The 15,317-nt window shown below is 41.3% G+C and overlaps 1 protein-coding gene across 2 annotated transcripts; it reads left to right on the top strand.

Moving 5' to 3' along the window:
- The first annotated feature begins 793 nt into the window (after positions 1–793).
- LOC127663041 (BTB/POZ domain-containing protein KCTD8-like) lies at positions 794–13,634 on the top strand. 2 transcript variants are annotated; one of them, XM_052154438.1, is made up of 3 exons: positions 794–1,239; positions 1,414–2,303; positions 12,119–13,634. In XM_052154438.1, the coding sequence occupies exons 2-3, from the start codon at positions 1,454–1,456 to the stop codon at positions 12,610–12,612; spliced, it is 1,344 nt and encodes a 447-aa protein (XP_052010398.1). In that variant the 5' UTR covers positions 794–1,239; positions 1,414–1,453; the 3' UTR covers positions 12,613–13,634. The 2 variants fall into 2 exon arrangements, with proteins under 2 accessions (XP_052010398.1, XP_052010399.1); XM_052154439.1 differs by lacking the exon at positions 12,119–13,634 and having other exon boundaries at positions 808–1,239; positions 1,414–5,440.
- Positions 13,635–15,317: the final 1,683 nt, after the last annotated feature.

The following is a 15,317-nucleotide window of genomic DNA, read 5'->3' as shown; positions in this document are numbered from 1 at the left end:
CAAAATAAAGCAAATGTCCAACATTAATTTTATGTCGGCTCGAAAACTGCATTCAAATAATATGCTAAATAAAATAAATAATTTGCAAAATAAAATACAAATTTTCTTAATTTAAAATCAATTGTAATACAAAATCGTACATCTAAAATGTCATGCATAGTGCAATACTAAATGCAACAGCAATGTTGAATCGAATAATAAAACAAAATAGCTAAAAACAAGTAATACTTGTGCACGTGTAAGTGTTAGTAAATGGGTCATTTCCAACCGGCTTACTTCTATAGCAAATTATATTTTACAACCAAATCAAATAACTTTTTTTCATGCTAACCATGGCTTTTGGAAAAAAAAAAAATATTTAGTTTTCTAATATTATACAGTGTTGTCAAAGTCTCTCTAGCAAGTCAGTCCACTGTCAGCTATGTTTGTAACGCTTACGGGAGGCTATTTCCAGTCATGCTGGTGCAGCTCTTATCTACTTGAGTGGGGAAAGAACGGAATCGCCCAAATGGATTGTCAAGTTAACGATCGAAGAACATATTTCAAATCAGTAATAAAATCTGACAACACGTGTCTCATACATTGTGCTTCATTACCTCAGATTATGCTAAAAAACGCAATCTTCCCGGGCTGTGTAGCTAATGCGCATGCGCGTTCGCAAGATGATTGACAGGCATTGTCTGCATCTAAAAGGTGATTGGCTCGTTTACCTGTAAGGCGGGACTTCCTTTCTACATCCGTCGACCGTTGGCTGCAGTTGGGCGTTCTAATTTCTCCCATTCATTTTAATAGAAGTGACCAGATCTCTGCTAAATGGTCTCTGGTGGGGTTGAACGATTAACTATGCAGTGCTAGTGACGTCACGTGTGTGGGGGCGCGGTTACCGTTCAGGAATAATATAAATATGTCCGGTTGTCGTGCGCACAGCGAGAGGAACGTCAGATTCGACCTCAGCTAGAAATGGACCCCGTGGGATTTTTTATCGATGTTATTCCTTCACAAGGCACTCTCAGACACGTTTTCATGATGATACTTAACATTCACGCACTATCAAGCTGTTCATATGGTCTTTAAGAGTGCTGTTTCAATAACTGTATTTGCACTGATGGTGGGTCTCGGAGAATTGGACGTTTATTTGTTTGGGAAGATCGAGTATGGACACGGACATCTTAAAGGGACCATCTGAAAAGTCTTTGCTATGTTTCTCACTTGCGTGAGCAAGACCCTTTTCCTAATCACGTATGTTAATTTACATACAATTTCATTTTAAATTACCTTTAATAGTGTTCTGAGACTGCCATTGTGAACTGAAGAAGCTTTGTACATTCAATGGGATATTTCGGAAGGTACAATATTGACATATTAACTCTACATAGACTATATTGATCCAAACAGTGTGCATTTCTGTTCCAGGTGGATCTAGACTTGTAAAGATTAATTGTCCTTCTCAGAAATGTCTTTCCCTGACAACGGCAGTGGCGTTCCTGTTGGAGAACTGCCTTTTCCGGAGATTATCGAGCTAAATGTTGGGGGCCAGGTCTATATTACCCGCTACTCAACTTTAACAAGTGTGCCAGACTCCCTCTTGTGGGAGATGTTCAGTCAGAAGACCACCAAGGGCTTGCCTCGCGACACCAAGGGTCGTTTTTTCGTCGACAGAGATGGCTTCCTTTTCCGTTACATTCTAGACTACATGCGAGACCAGCGACTCGTTCTTCCCGAACATTTCCCAGAGCGAGGGCGCTTGCAGCGAGAAGCAGAGTTTTTCAACCTTCCTGAACTTGTCAAACTGTTGGCGCCGAAGATCAGTAAGCAGAACTCTCTGGGCGACGAGGGCTGTCAAAGTGACCCCGAGGAGTCGTCGCCTAGCACCGACATCGCCCGCAATCTGGCCTCCCTGGGGGCGGCCGCGGCTGCCTGTTCCAGTCTGGCGTTGGGTGGAGGCGACGGCAAACGTTCTGGATTCATCACGATTGGCTATCGAGGCTCCTACACTCTAGGGCGTGACAGTCAAACAGACGCCAAGTTCCGGCGAGTGGCTCGGATTATGGTGTGCGGGAAGACCTCTCTTGCCAAGGAGGTTTTCGGGGAAACGTTGAATGACAGTCGTGACCCTGATCGCCCACCAGAGCGCTACACATCCCGCTATTACCTCAAGTTTACCTTCTTGGAGCAGGCTTTTGACCGGTTAGCGGATGCCGGCTTCCACATGGTGGCTTGCAACTCGACAGGGACTTGCGCCTTCGCCCACGAACAGACTGACGACAAAATCTGGACCAGCTACACAGAATATGTATTCTACCGTGAGTGACTTCCAACCTGTGTTCCAGCGTCTCCTCCCTGTCTTAACCCGAGATCACCTGCAGTAGATGTAGAAGCTTCTAGATCAATACCCAACACCTCCATCCAGACTTTTCCGCAACAAAACCCTTCATGCCTCCTATCCAAGTAACCTTTCATCCCTTCGATGATCCCCACTTGAAATCATCCCCTCATCAAAAGACCGCCTTCCCTTTTCTACATGTGCTCTTCTTGCTTTTTCAGCTTTTGTGAAGCACAACGTTGTACTGTTGAGCTTGATATAAAGTATGTTGTCCAGCTAAAAGTTGGATACTGACTGGTCGAACTGGCAAATGAGCCATTTGAAAGGACTTAGGAAAGTTAGGCTCTAAAACTTCACACTTCTCCTCTCTCAACCTCTCGGATCGATTTTAAAGTTTTTAAACACAGTTGGCCATCCTTGCCAACAATACATATGTAATAGATTACAATTTTGTGTCATTATTGTAACATTGGGGGCCAAAGAAGAAGGAAGCCATTACAACTTAATGGCTAACGATTAATCTTTAAAAACAGATGGTGAAATAGGAGTTACACTAGGCTTATGGATATCCAGCAGTGGTCACCATGGGACTAAAAAAATGGAATAATAGATAATGTTTAAGTTAGAAAAGTTGTTTTGCATTGAGTATATCAAACAATTTCAATTATTAGCATCATACGTCTCTAGCCAATAGAGTGAGGACAATGAATGGGGCCAGTTAACAACATTTCAAAAACAAATTTTTCTAATTTATAGCTACAAGATAAACATTATACGTGTTACCACGATTTTAGTGTGATCAATTCGTTGTGTGTAGTTACTGTATGTCTAATACTGAGATTACAGGGTTTCGTTGTCATGACAATGAATTTGTAATATACCCAGATAAGGTTTTTATAGCGATTTTATAACACTAAAATCCTTTTAACGTGTAATGTTTACGTCTTGTGGCTTTACTTTTGAAACGGTCTGGATTTCAGCATGGGAATGGACTGCCACCATTCACTATTATTGTAAGTGCACCCATTGGTTTCTAATAAACGAGGGGTCAAAAGATATGAGGTCATACTTTATTGACTGTGCTATTAGGCATTTCGTATTTATTTGTCTGTATTGAAGGGTAGAAGATAGGAGCCGTAATATGAAGCTTAGATGTTCATTTTCAGGCCGACTAGAGTGTCCTGGTCAGTTGAACGATACCCATAATGGATCTTTCTGTTTACTGAGAAATACATTATTTAGTCGCTTATGACGAGTGTACTTTTATTATCTTACATTCCATGTTATTGTAGTTTAATCCGTTAAATATGTGCCCGTTTCTAATTTAAATGTATTATTCAGGTGGATTCGTTAATTGATATTTGGGCATTCCAGTGATGTTTTCTGTTGTTCTTTACCATGACGCACCAAAGTTTTGATTTTAAAGATGATATTAGTTCTTATGTCAATTAGTAACGCTTTCTTCCATTTCATGTGAGCGAGGCCCTTGTTTGTGTGGCTTTTTGACCGAGTTATATGTTTAGATCTTTAAATGAAATAATTTTCAGGTATTTCTTACAAACACAAATCCGTTGCGGCCTCAGGCTACATCATAAAATGTTTGGGAGTTCTTCATTGGACTGTAGTTATGAAGTGTCCTCTGGGATTATAAATATCAAGCATTCATTTATTCATTTGTACAATGGCACGTGTGTAGGCCTCAGTTATTCATTTAATCCCACGCCAATCTCAATCACCCGACTGTCTTTATGAGGTTATATGTGGGCATTGTTTATAGTGAAATGCTAGCCTTAAAATGTCTTTATGAAAGCATGAATAAAAACGTAATTATTCAAGAAGTATTTTGTCCTTAAATATAAAACATCTACATTGCATGCGTTTGCATATATTTGCATAGTACTTTATCAAAACATCAAACATGCAAACAGATATCCAATTATGGCAATTAAATTAGTTCAGGTTTAAACCAAAGCAACCGTGAATGCTGTGTTTAGATAAAACTACTCTGGCTCATTCACATTCTGCAAGCATAATAGATCCTGATTGATGTAAACACTCTTGAAACATCTGAAAGGTTTTTTTCCCTCATTTTCTCCCCAATTTGGAATACCCAATTCCCAATGCTCTCTTAGTCCTCGTGGTGCTGTAGTGACTCGCCTCAATCCGGGTGGTGGAGGACAAATCTCAATTGCCTCCATGACTGAGACCGTCAATCCTCGGATCTTATCTCGTGACTTGTTGAGCGTGTTACCGTGGAGACCTAGTGCGTGTGGAGGCCCATGCTATTCGCTGCAGCATCTATGCACAACTCACCACGCTCCCCAACGAGAGCGAGAACCACATTATAGCGACCACAAGGAGGTTACCCCATGTGACTCTACGCTCCCTAGCAACCGGGCCAATTTGGTTGCTTAGGAGACCTGGCTCACTCAAGGGGTGGTAGTCATCGTATTTACTCGCTGAGCTACCCAGGCCCCGAAACATCTGAAAGTTGATTGGATGGTGAAAATGGTTTTGGTGAAAGATTGCAAACACAAACATTTTATATTTTGAATAATGTGCACTGAATTGTTAACAAAAAGACCAAATAAAAAAATTAAACGGGGTTCATTTTGATTCGATGGGGGGCCTGGGTAACTCGGCTGACTATCACCCCTAGAGTTGCGAGTTCGAGTGTGCTGAGCGATTCCAGCCAGGTCTCCCAAGCAACCAAATTGGCCCGGTTGCTAGGGAGGGTACAGTCACATGGGGTAACCTCCTCGTGGTCATTATAATGAGGTTTTGTGCAATGTCAATGATAGCATTGATTGTGGAAGAGCTGTTTATAAACTGATAATGTTGTTTAACTCGTGATTTGTGTACAAGCGAATAGAAGTCGTTGTTGTGCCTCTAGTGTTCATTTCACCAGGAAACTGGAAACAAGGCATGTTGAGTAATTTAGCAAAAATGTAGTTATAGTACAATCATGGAAAATCAAACAAACTCATTTTGGTGTTTTGCACCAATACACTGTAAAAACAAAATGTAAACCTTAATTAAGAAGAGAAGCTGCATGGTGCTGGAAAGTGGAGTAGATGTATATTTGAATACTGACTATTTATAATTAAATGTATTTAAAACAGAAGCCCTGGACTGTGACATCATTTCATTGGCCTTTATTCATGACAGGATCTGAAGTAATTTTGCATGCTCAAAATCTAGTGTGATTGGCCATATCTTCAGGGTGTGGTCAAATCATAGACTGTAAAAAAAGATGGACGACGCCCCTTCGCTCTTTTCCATTGGTGAGAATTGAAGCCGCCAGTGTCCCGATATGGCGCTGACATCCTGGGACTCGAGTCTGCCCGGTTGCGATTTCGGGACCAGACCTGCGCAGTAGTGAGCAGGAAGTAAAGCAGCGAAATCAAGGCCCCGCCCTCATTCTCGCTGAATCAATCGCGAGCACACGCCCCTGCACTTTTGACTTTTGACTTATGACGGTGTGAAATAATTAATTATAGAAATTTAGATATTACATTTAAAGCTCCAATCTACTCAGTCCTCCGAAGATCCCGAAAAAAAGTCTGTTGGTGCTTCAGTGACTACTTCGCTCAGAGAACCTGTCAATCACACCTGTCAATCATGATGTCACAGCACCGTTTTTATAGCATCAAATAACTAAAAACAAACTTATTTTGTAAACGAACACTTGAAATGACATCAACGTGATAGAAACGACAGTAAATGACAGAAACTATCTTTGGAAAGATATGTGAAGTGTAATTGAATTGTTTAGTTGGTCTCACGTCCCGTTGAATAACATGGGGAGGCGGGGTTTATGACCTATACTAGGACCAGTCACCGGAGGCGATCGAGACGTTTTGGCTTCACTTTTGAGGGCTTGTGCGGCACACTTGGGTCAAATATCGAACGGCGATTTCCTCCATCTCTAAAGTTGTACATACATTAAAGAGTTTACTTTGTAGATATCAATACGCAAACACGTATTACACATTTCAGTGTCTATCCATTCCAAACGTACAACAATATATGCATAAATGTAACTTATGAATATATGCTAATGCTAATGAGGTCACCCTGGCCGAACAGAAGCCAGCAAGCCATCTGCAGGCTGTAATCTGCACGCTAATAGTCAATAATCTGCAGAGAGCCCCATATCCCAGCAGCCTGACCCAAAGAGATTAACCAGGATGGACGGCCACCTCTTAAACCACATGCTGTAATGTGTTAAGTAACCGACACAGTGCAGGCAGCTGTCACTGCAGATAAATATGGGACTCTGGGAGAAAGTTCAATGAGAATTACAAGACAAATATTGACACAGTGGGATTAATTACAACCCACGTCTGCATTTTACGGAGAGCAGACAAGCATTACACAGTTGGAGGAACACATCCAACAATGATACGTCATTCACAGCATTGTTTCATGTTGTTTCCTCCCTGTCCTTCAAACGTCTCTGATTTAGGGGAGACTGGGGTATGTTGTCACAAGGACTATATCTCAGCAACTATAAGGTTGAGGTCCAGTTACAAAAGTGCTTGTTTTCTCTAGTTGTGTTGTTTCAAACCCCTCATTCAAAACACTCTGAAGTCATAAATCGTTAAACCAACTAAAACTCCAGTAAAACATTAACTTCATATTTTTGCTGTTGCTGTTGGGTAAACATGTCAGCACAAATACAATCACATTCAGACAGAGAACAATTATACAATGAAGATACATACATACAAAAATTATAATAATATTATATAATAAAAAGGAGCACAAATGTAATAAATTGGAGCAAAAAAAATTATATATAATATACATTATAAATATAATAAAAAGGAGCAAAACAAAATATAATAAATATTATAAATAATAAATATATATATAATAAATATTACAAATGTAATAAATAGGAGCGTCTGACACACACACAAACACACACTCACAGACACACAAACACACTCACAGACACACAAACACACTCACAGACACACAAACACACTCACAGACACACAAACACACTCACACACACACAAACACACAGACACACACACACACACAGACAGACACACACACACACACACACACACACACACACACACACAGACACACATTAACGAGGGCCTTGTTCTCATAACACATTCATGTCGCTCATAGCAGTAATGATGGTGCTGTAAAAATGTGCCATGACAACAGATGGAGTGCCATCTTTGAAAAAAAATAAAGAAAAAGACAATTTTTTATTACAGCAAAAGTTTTCCTTTTGGGTGAATCTCACTAAAACTTCTCCAGGTCACATTTCAGCCCAAATTCAAAAGTTGTATAAACCTACTGTATGTTAATATAGATATAGATGTAATATAAATATAGAGTTTCCTATTGACTCCAATGGTTTTCTGACATCACAAAATGAACCCCAATACTACACCCCCAGCACCCCCTAAAAAAAAAACTTAAATATCAAGATTTTTTGAATTCTTCCAAATTTGGAATGCCCAATTCCCAATGTGCTCTAAGTGCTCGTGGTGGTGTAGTGACTCAAAACTAACCTCAGTTGCCTCCACGTCTGAGACCGTCAATCTGTGCATATTGTCATGTGGCTTGTTGAGCGCGTTACCGCAGAGACATAGCACGTTTGGAGGCTTCACGCTATTCTCCGCAGCATCCATGCACTATTCACCACACGCCCACCGAGAGCGAGAACCACATTATAGCGACCATGAGCGGTAAACCAAACGTGACTCTACCCACCCTAGCAACCGGCCAATTGGTTGCTTAGGAAGCCTGACTGGAGTCACTCAGCACGCCCTGGATTCAAACCTGCAACTCCAGATGTCACATGGCAGATTGGATATCCTCAGTACTACTTAGCGCACATAAATCTGCACTTTTGTAAAGTTCAATTAATTAAAGAAGAATGGCTTAAATTTAACAGGCACCAAGTTCAACAGAGGTGACAGTAATTACCCTCATGTTGACTTCACAAAAGTCTCAACTATCAACCAGCTACAACAGAACAACAACAACAACAATAATCATACTTTTTCAAATAAGAATGATTATTTTTCGAGATAAGTTCCCTTGTTTTGACCAAACAGTCATGATTTATTCATGCACAAGGTTAAGGCAATTTTGTACTTGATCATTTTGAGTAAGTAGAACTTGAAGGCAAAGTTTAAGGAACGGATATATTTGAGTTACATTTCCAAAATGTGACATTTCAAGTACCGTTTAATTAGGACCACTTAAATGTTTTTATTTATGACAACTTTAGGGTTAAGATAGTAAAGGTAACTTAAAACTAGATAAAATAGTAAAAATGTACGGTTGAGTAAACAATAAATTACTATTACTATTTACGTTGTTGGCAGATTTTGTGAGATTCATGTCAATTCTCGCCCATTTTTGTCCACCCAGTGAATATTTTCACAGCCATTCAAAAACACCCACGGCAAAAACACGTGTCCATTATACGACTCTGAAAAGTGGCATGTTAAAAAACATAAAAAATCCACATGCTGAGTGAAGGCAGCGGCTCTATATTTATTCATCCATTAAGGGATTCCGAAATGCTCATGAGAGCAGCTTACGCATTTTATCTCTCCTCTTCATCTGAGACAAATCTCCAGTACTAAAATATCTCAGCATCCCACGTTCTATGAATACTCGTTCTGCACGCACACTCGCACACACACACACACACACACACACACACACACACACACATGCACACACACATGCACACACACACACACACATGCACACACACACACTCAAACACATACACACACATACACACACACACATGCACTCAAACACATACACACACACACATGCACACACACACACAAACACACACACACTCAAACAAATGCACACACACACTCACACACACACTCACACAACCTCGTATGCACACACACAACCTCGTATGCACACACACAACCTCGTATGCACACACACACACGCGCACACGCACACACAATCACATGCACACACACACACGCACATGCACACACTCAAACACACACACACACTCAAACAAATGCACACACACACACACACACAACCTCGTATGCACACACACAACCTCGTATGCACACTCACACACACACACACACAACTTCGTATGCACACACACACACACTTACACACACACACATCGTGCACAAGTGAAAGCCGGGGGCACCATTCTCAAGGGCGTATGCAGCTGAGCATTTTCTCACACTTTATGCCTCTGAGATAATAAACAAACATCAAGGGACAGGAAACAGATTTGGCAGCATTTCCCGCTGGATTCTTCCCAGCAAATCCCAACGTTCTCTGTACACTCATTTCCAAATAAACATCACTCAGTCTGGATCTACCTGTTCTTACTTGATCAGCAGCTTTTTAGTCCTTTAATTAACACACGCATGCTCAGTGCAGTAGTTCAGGGGAGGGGCCCCAAAATGTATTTGAACATTAAGTCACAGTTAAAAATATTTGAATGTCATTGCATTAGATACAAAAAATGAATTTAAGCTCACTTAAACAAACCGTGTTCATTTACACGAGATGTTCGAAAGAGCCAATTCGCTTAAATTAAATTGCACAAATTGCTCCCAGAAAGATGAAGCTATTTCTGAGAAAAGCTCCAGCAGCATTTGTTTGCTGATGCTACTTGGTTTGATACCTAATGCAATGACATTCATACATTTTCAATTGTGACATAAGTGTCCAAATAATTTTTCAAAGCAGAGAAAACGCTTTTCAGAAAAAGGATAATGTGATTAGATATTCTCTTTAAAGTGGTCACCGAAGGAAAAAGGGAGGGACGTCTGGGAGGACTTAATGAACAGATCCCTTTTGAGAAGGCCAGCGAGGACAAGCATGAACTTCCATGCTGGTTTAATGATAGACCAGCATTACATTTACATTTATGCATTTGGCAGAGGCTTTTATCCAAAGTGACTTACAGTGCACTTATTACAGGGACAATCCCCCGGAGCAACCTGGAGTTAAGTGCCTTGCTCAAGGACACAATGGTGGTGGCTGTGGGGATCGAACCAGTGACCTTCTGATTAACAGTCGTGTGCATTAGCCCACTACCCCACCACCACTCCATAAGCATAAGCTCCTAGGTGAAGCTGATTGACTTGCCATTTAATCGATTTAAACATTCAGTCGAGCATTCTGGTTGGTCATGATTTGTTCTAAAGTGTTTGCTCTAAGTATTCGGGTTTGTTTTAAGTATTAAACTTCTGCAATTCAGCCGAAGGCATTAACGTGCAGACTCCATTCAAATGTAGTTTTGTTGATAATTTCTGTCTTTTTTTTTTCTTTGCAGCTTTTTTTTTGGGCGCCTATCTTGGCCAGGACTCCCTGGGAGAAGAGTTACTGTAACTCAATGGGACTTTTCCTGGTTAAATAAAGGTTAAATAAAAATAAAAATAAAATAAAGTATGAATAAATTACATGCACTTCAGAAATGTAAGATTATGTGTTTGTCATTTAAAATATATAGCAATGTCATCATTGTAATAGTTGCATACTGAATTGGTCATCTTTTTTGCATCTATTTAAGCATTTGTATCCATGTTTACAGGATTAAACATGTTTACAGGATTACTCATTACGTTTATGTTTACACTAGGTTTACGGTCAAAATCAATCTACAGAGGTTTTTGCATAGTCAAGCTAAAGTCTTCATCTGATTGTCCAAATATACATGACACAATGTGTAATTGCATATTTTAAAGACATCAAATCAAAGTGGCGATGCAAAACACAACAAATCCAAGTTGGATCAATCCCGGACGAGCCCCCAATTATGTTACAACCCAAGTTTGGGATCAACATAAGAAGCCGTCAAAAGTAGTAAACAAGTGTCATGAATGCCAGGGTAAAAAAGGTTTAATTTACAATTAGAATAAAAAAATACAGTAAAAATAAACATACTAAACTTCAACAAGGACAGGTGAGCTAATAACTTAAACTATCAAATACCCCAAAAATTGGCAAAACTTTCTTACTCCTGTTAAAAAATAAAAGCACTGAAAGTACGTAGAGGAGAGAGAGAAAAAAAACACTCGCCAGTTCTCCGATACGCCGTAGCTTTAGCCGCTTCAGCCACTCCTCCACCCTCTAATGGATGACAGCCGCGCCTCCCTGGACGGATCGGAGGCAGACCTCCGGCCACTGGCTGACAGAACGTATCTCCCCCACCCCTGGCAGTGGTAACCGCTCCAGGCGGTTGGTTGGGAGCCCCTCCTCGCCTCGCGGTCAGCGGCCGTTCCTCTGCTTCAAGGCGGCTGGGTTCCTCCGTCCTCTGGCGGATGGCTGTGACTGCTCCATTGGGGTGAATGGTAGTGGCAAGGACTCTACTACGGCGCATCCCTCCTCCTTCCCGGATTTCGGCACCAGTGTAAAGAGATTAGTGGAAAGGAGGAGGCGAGAACCGGCTTGACAATATAAATAATAGTTTAATATAAAACTGAAACAAAAAGACAAACACACAAAGGTGTCGGACAGCTGTCCGTAAATCTCTCTTTGTCGCACTGCAGCTTTCAGTCGGCCTTTATCCCTCTCTGAGGCTTGATTAGCCTGATGAGGGTCTGGGTGTGCGGAATCATGACCCGGCCCCGCCCTCCGCCCTGCCACAATCATCTTGTGTGCTGATTCCCATGCAGAACCGTCAGAAAGCAAATCTGCATGTTGTAGCATTTCATTTACACAGATCCAAATCCTTAAACCTAAACTTACATATAACTTTCACACTATTCTTAATCACTCATGTAATTGTACTTGTTTATTTGTTGACAGGTGTCAAAGCATCTATGTTGCCCTGCATCAGTGAGCCAGGTGGTATCAGAGCAGAGGAGGAGGCTGTATATAAATTGTCTACGCCCCCCATCTATAGCCAAGACGACGCTTACATTCCTCTGGATCTGGATAATGGATCTCTCCCTGACCCCCTTCCATCACCTCCACCCCTTCCACCCCTGAACAGCCCTGAACTGCCCCTGTCTCCAGAATCAAGCCCCCCTCCTCTGCCTGATATCAGTCCCACACGTCCCACAACCCTGCTTCTGAAAACACTGCCCCGACCCACCAAAACGCCAGTCTCCATCACTACCTCCATCGCTGAAGAGACCAGTGGTCCGCTGAGCAAAGACTCAGAGGAAGAGGAGAAGAAAATGATGGAGAAAGAGCTTAAGAAGTGTATCGAGGACTTCAGGAAGATCCGCATCCCCAAACTTTTCCCTGACAGCAAGAGACACTGGCAGAGCGATCTGCTCAAGAAACACAATGCATAATGTTTTTCATATCAGACCATTGGCAAACAAATGTGTGACATATGAAACTTTTGGCACTATTAGATTTATATGTCTAATATCACAAACTGTAGAAGGACTCTGTTCCAAAATCTAGTGAGCTGCCTACCTAGACAGCATCTTATGGCATCATAGGTGGTGCGCCCAAAGCAACAGCTGAACCAAATGTTAGGCAGCAGAATTATGCTGTCATAAGGTGGTGCCTTTTGACCAAATTCTAAGACAGCATAGTTTGTTTCCTTCATAGATAAGGCAAACCATAAATGCACCATGATCAGCCTGGTAAAAAAAAAAAAAAAAGTAGGTGCATGAAGCAAGACAAATGTTGTTTATAATCAGGGCTGGACTGGGAAGAGAAATCGGATTTTACATAGCAACTGGCCCAAAAGTTGAGGGAGGGGTGTTCGCTTTCTTTCTGCATATCGCGGTGCCGTTATGTGGTCAGTTCTGCATAATGCGCCGGCTCATTTTAGCTTATCGCACGGCCCAGTTTGCCCGGTTCACGGCTGACCCACCGGCCCGCTCGGTTCTCCCATTGGCCAGTCCGCCCCTGATCGGCCCCAAAGTGCGTCGGAAAATGCCCGGTATGCCAGATTACCAGTCCAGCCCTGATAATAATATAATTAATTCGAAATGTATATGTGTTTGTGCTTGTGTATTTTTATGTTTAGAGTATTGCATCAGTAGCTTTGCAGCATGTTACCCAACCTCTACGGAAATCAATAGAGTGCAACAGTGCAGAAAAGTATTTTTCGCAGAATTTTTTCCAAAGGGATTTAAAAAAACCTTCATAAAAGAGTTGTAAGCCATGACCCAAACCAACCAGCTCCATGGTGATTCAAAACATTACACACTTTGATTCAAAGCAAAAAAGTATTTGAAAATCGATTTTCTGTTGAGAGGACATTCTTGTATTGTGAGATTTTGTGGGATGATGGTAAAAGTGACTGTTCATTTCTTAAATAAAGCAAACTTTTCAGTGTGTGCATTAATCTGTTTTTATAAACAATAATTAAAGCAACATATTAATGTTTTTAGACCTTAATTATTTGTGGTAAATAAAAATCTGCCAAGTATCACTATTACTATTGTTCATATTCAGGCCTTTAGGACTTACATCTCTTCATAACCTTCTACAAGTATCCATAAAAACATGTAGGTAGACTTTGAGGTCATCCTCAACTCATAATGGTGAGTAAATGCTGACAAAATTGTATTTTTTGTGGTGAACTATATGTTTTTGGATTTGAGAAATTAGGTTGTTTTGCCCTGCAGTCATTTGGCTGAGAACTGGTGCCCCTCTATCAATAATGAAATATCCATATGCCGATGAACCCTAAAGCCAAATACAAAATCAACCCACTGAATTATTTATGGATGATGGTGCTTCATGTTTCTAAGACTAAACTGCCTTTTGATTGTGTACAGCTAAGAGTAGCATAATAGCACACTACTTACTATTGCTGCAGTAAACTGTATTTTAATTTTCAGTATCGTGTGACAAACATAGTGAGATAATGCGACAACAATGTACTGTTCAAATGTGACGTCAGGGCTGGGATCGACCTGGTGGTACTGGAGCAGTTTATTGCTTGGCTTCCGAGAGGAATGGTGGAGTGGGTCCATTACCACTGCCCAGCATCGCTTCAAATGACCATCCAGCTTGTAGAGGGCCATATTGCAGTGTATTCAGGATTCAGTGAGCCCAGAGATCCCTTTTTCTCCTCTCTCTCTGTCCCTTCCTCTTGTTCAAGAAAAAACACTAATGGCCCAATTTTATGGGCCGGGCATTCACAGAGATGTTCGCAGGCGACATGCCATGAATGTCAGCTGATGAATCCATCGGCCACCCCAAGAGCACCCTTGCACCCACTTCCTATGATTGAGGCCCCCTTTGAGAAAATTGGCATGGACCTTGGCAGGCCATTAGAGTGGACGGCATGCAGACAGCACTTTGTGTTAGTTCTGGTGGACTACGCAATGTGAGATCCAGAAGAAGTGCCTCTATGCAACATTTTAGCATGTAGTGTTGCAGAGGCACTCTTCAGAATCATCTCCTGAGTGGGGATTCTGAAAGAAATGCTCAATGATCAAGGCACTACTTTCATGCCACACATTACACGAGCTGTATGGATGAATGGGTATTAAAACGATTCGGAAAAGCGTGTACCATCCACAAACAGACGGCTTGGTCGAACGGTTTAGTAAAACCTTTAAAAACATGATTCGTAATTTTTGCACGAAGATGCTAAGAATTGGGATAAGTGGCTTGAACCTGTATTATTCGCAGATTGTGAGGTCCCGCAAGCCTCCACGGGTTCTCCCCATTTGAAGTATTGTATGGCTGTAAGCCTCATGGTGTCTTAGATGTCGTGAAAGAATATTGGGAGGAGGAACCATCAACCAGCAAAAACGAAATTCAATATGTTCTTGACCTGAAAGCAAAACTCCACACATTGGGGCAGCAATCACAGGAGAATTTGCTACAGGCTCAATAATGTAAGTCCTGGCTGTATAACAGGGGAGCTCGGCTACGGGAATTTACAAAGGGAGATAGAGTCTACCCACAACAAGCTATAATTACTCACAAATTGCAAGGGCCCTTTGAGGTCAGACGGCGATTATGAGGTTAAACGTATGGCTGGGGTAAATCACTGCAAATTTTCCACCTCAACCTCTTAAAACCG

The sequence above is a fragment of the Xyrauchen texanus genome, chromosome 23 (genome assembly GCF_025860055.1).
Source record: "Xyrauchen texanus isolate HMW12.3.18 chromosome 23, RBS_HiC_50CHRs, whole genome shotgun sequence".
Taxonomy (NCBI): Eukaryota; Metazoa; Chordata; class Actinopteri; order Cypriniformes; family Catostomidae; genus Xyrauchen; species Xyrauchen texanus.
Note: the sequence above shows the minus strand (reverse complement) of the source record. Positions and strands in the feature narration are given on the sequence as shown.

Bases quoted from the DNA above. Each gene is read 5' to 3' on its own strand.
- LOC127663041 (XM_052154438.1), top strand. From the start codon at position 1,454: ATGTCTTTCCCTGACAACGGCAGTGGCGTTCCTGTTGGAGAACTGCCT. The intron at 2,304-12,118 runs GTGAGTGACTTC...ATTTGTTGACAG, and splicing joins CACAGAATATGTATTCTACC to GTGTCAAAGCATCTATGTTG.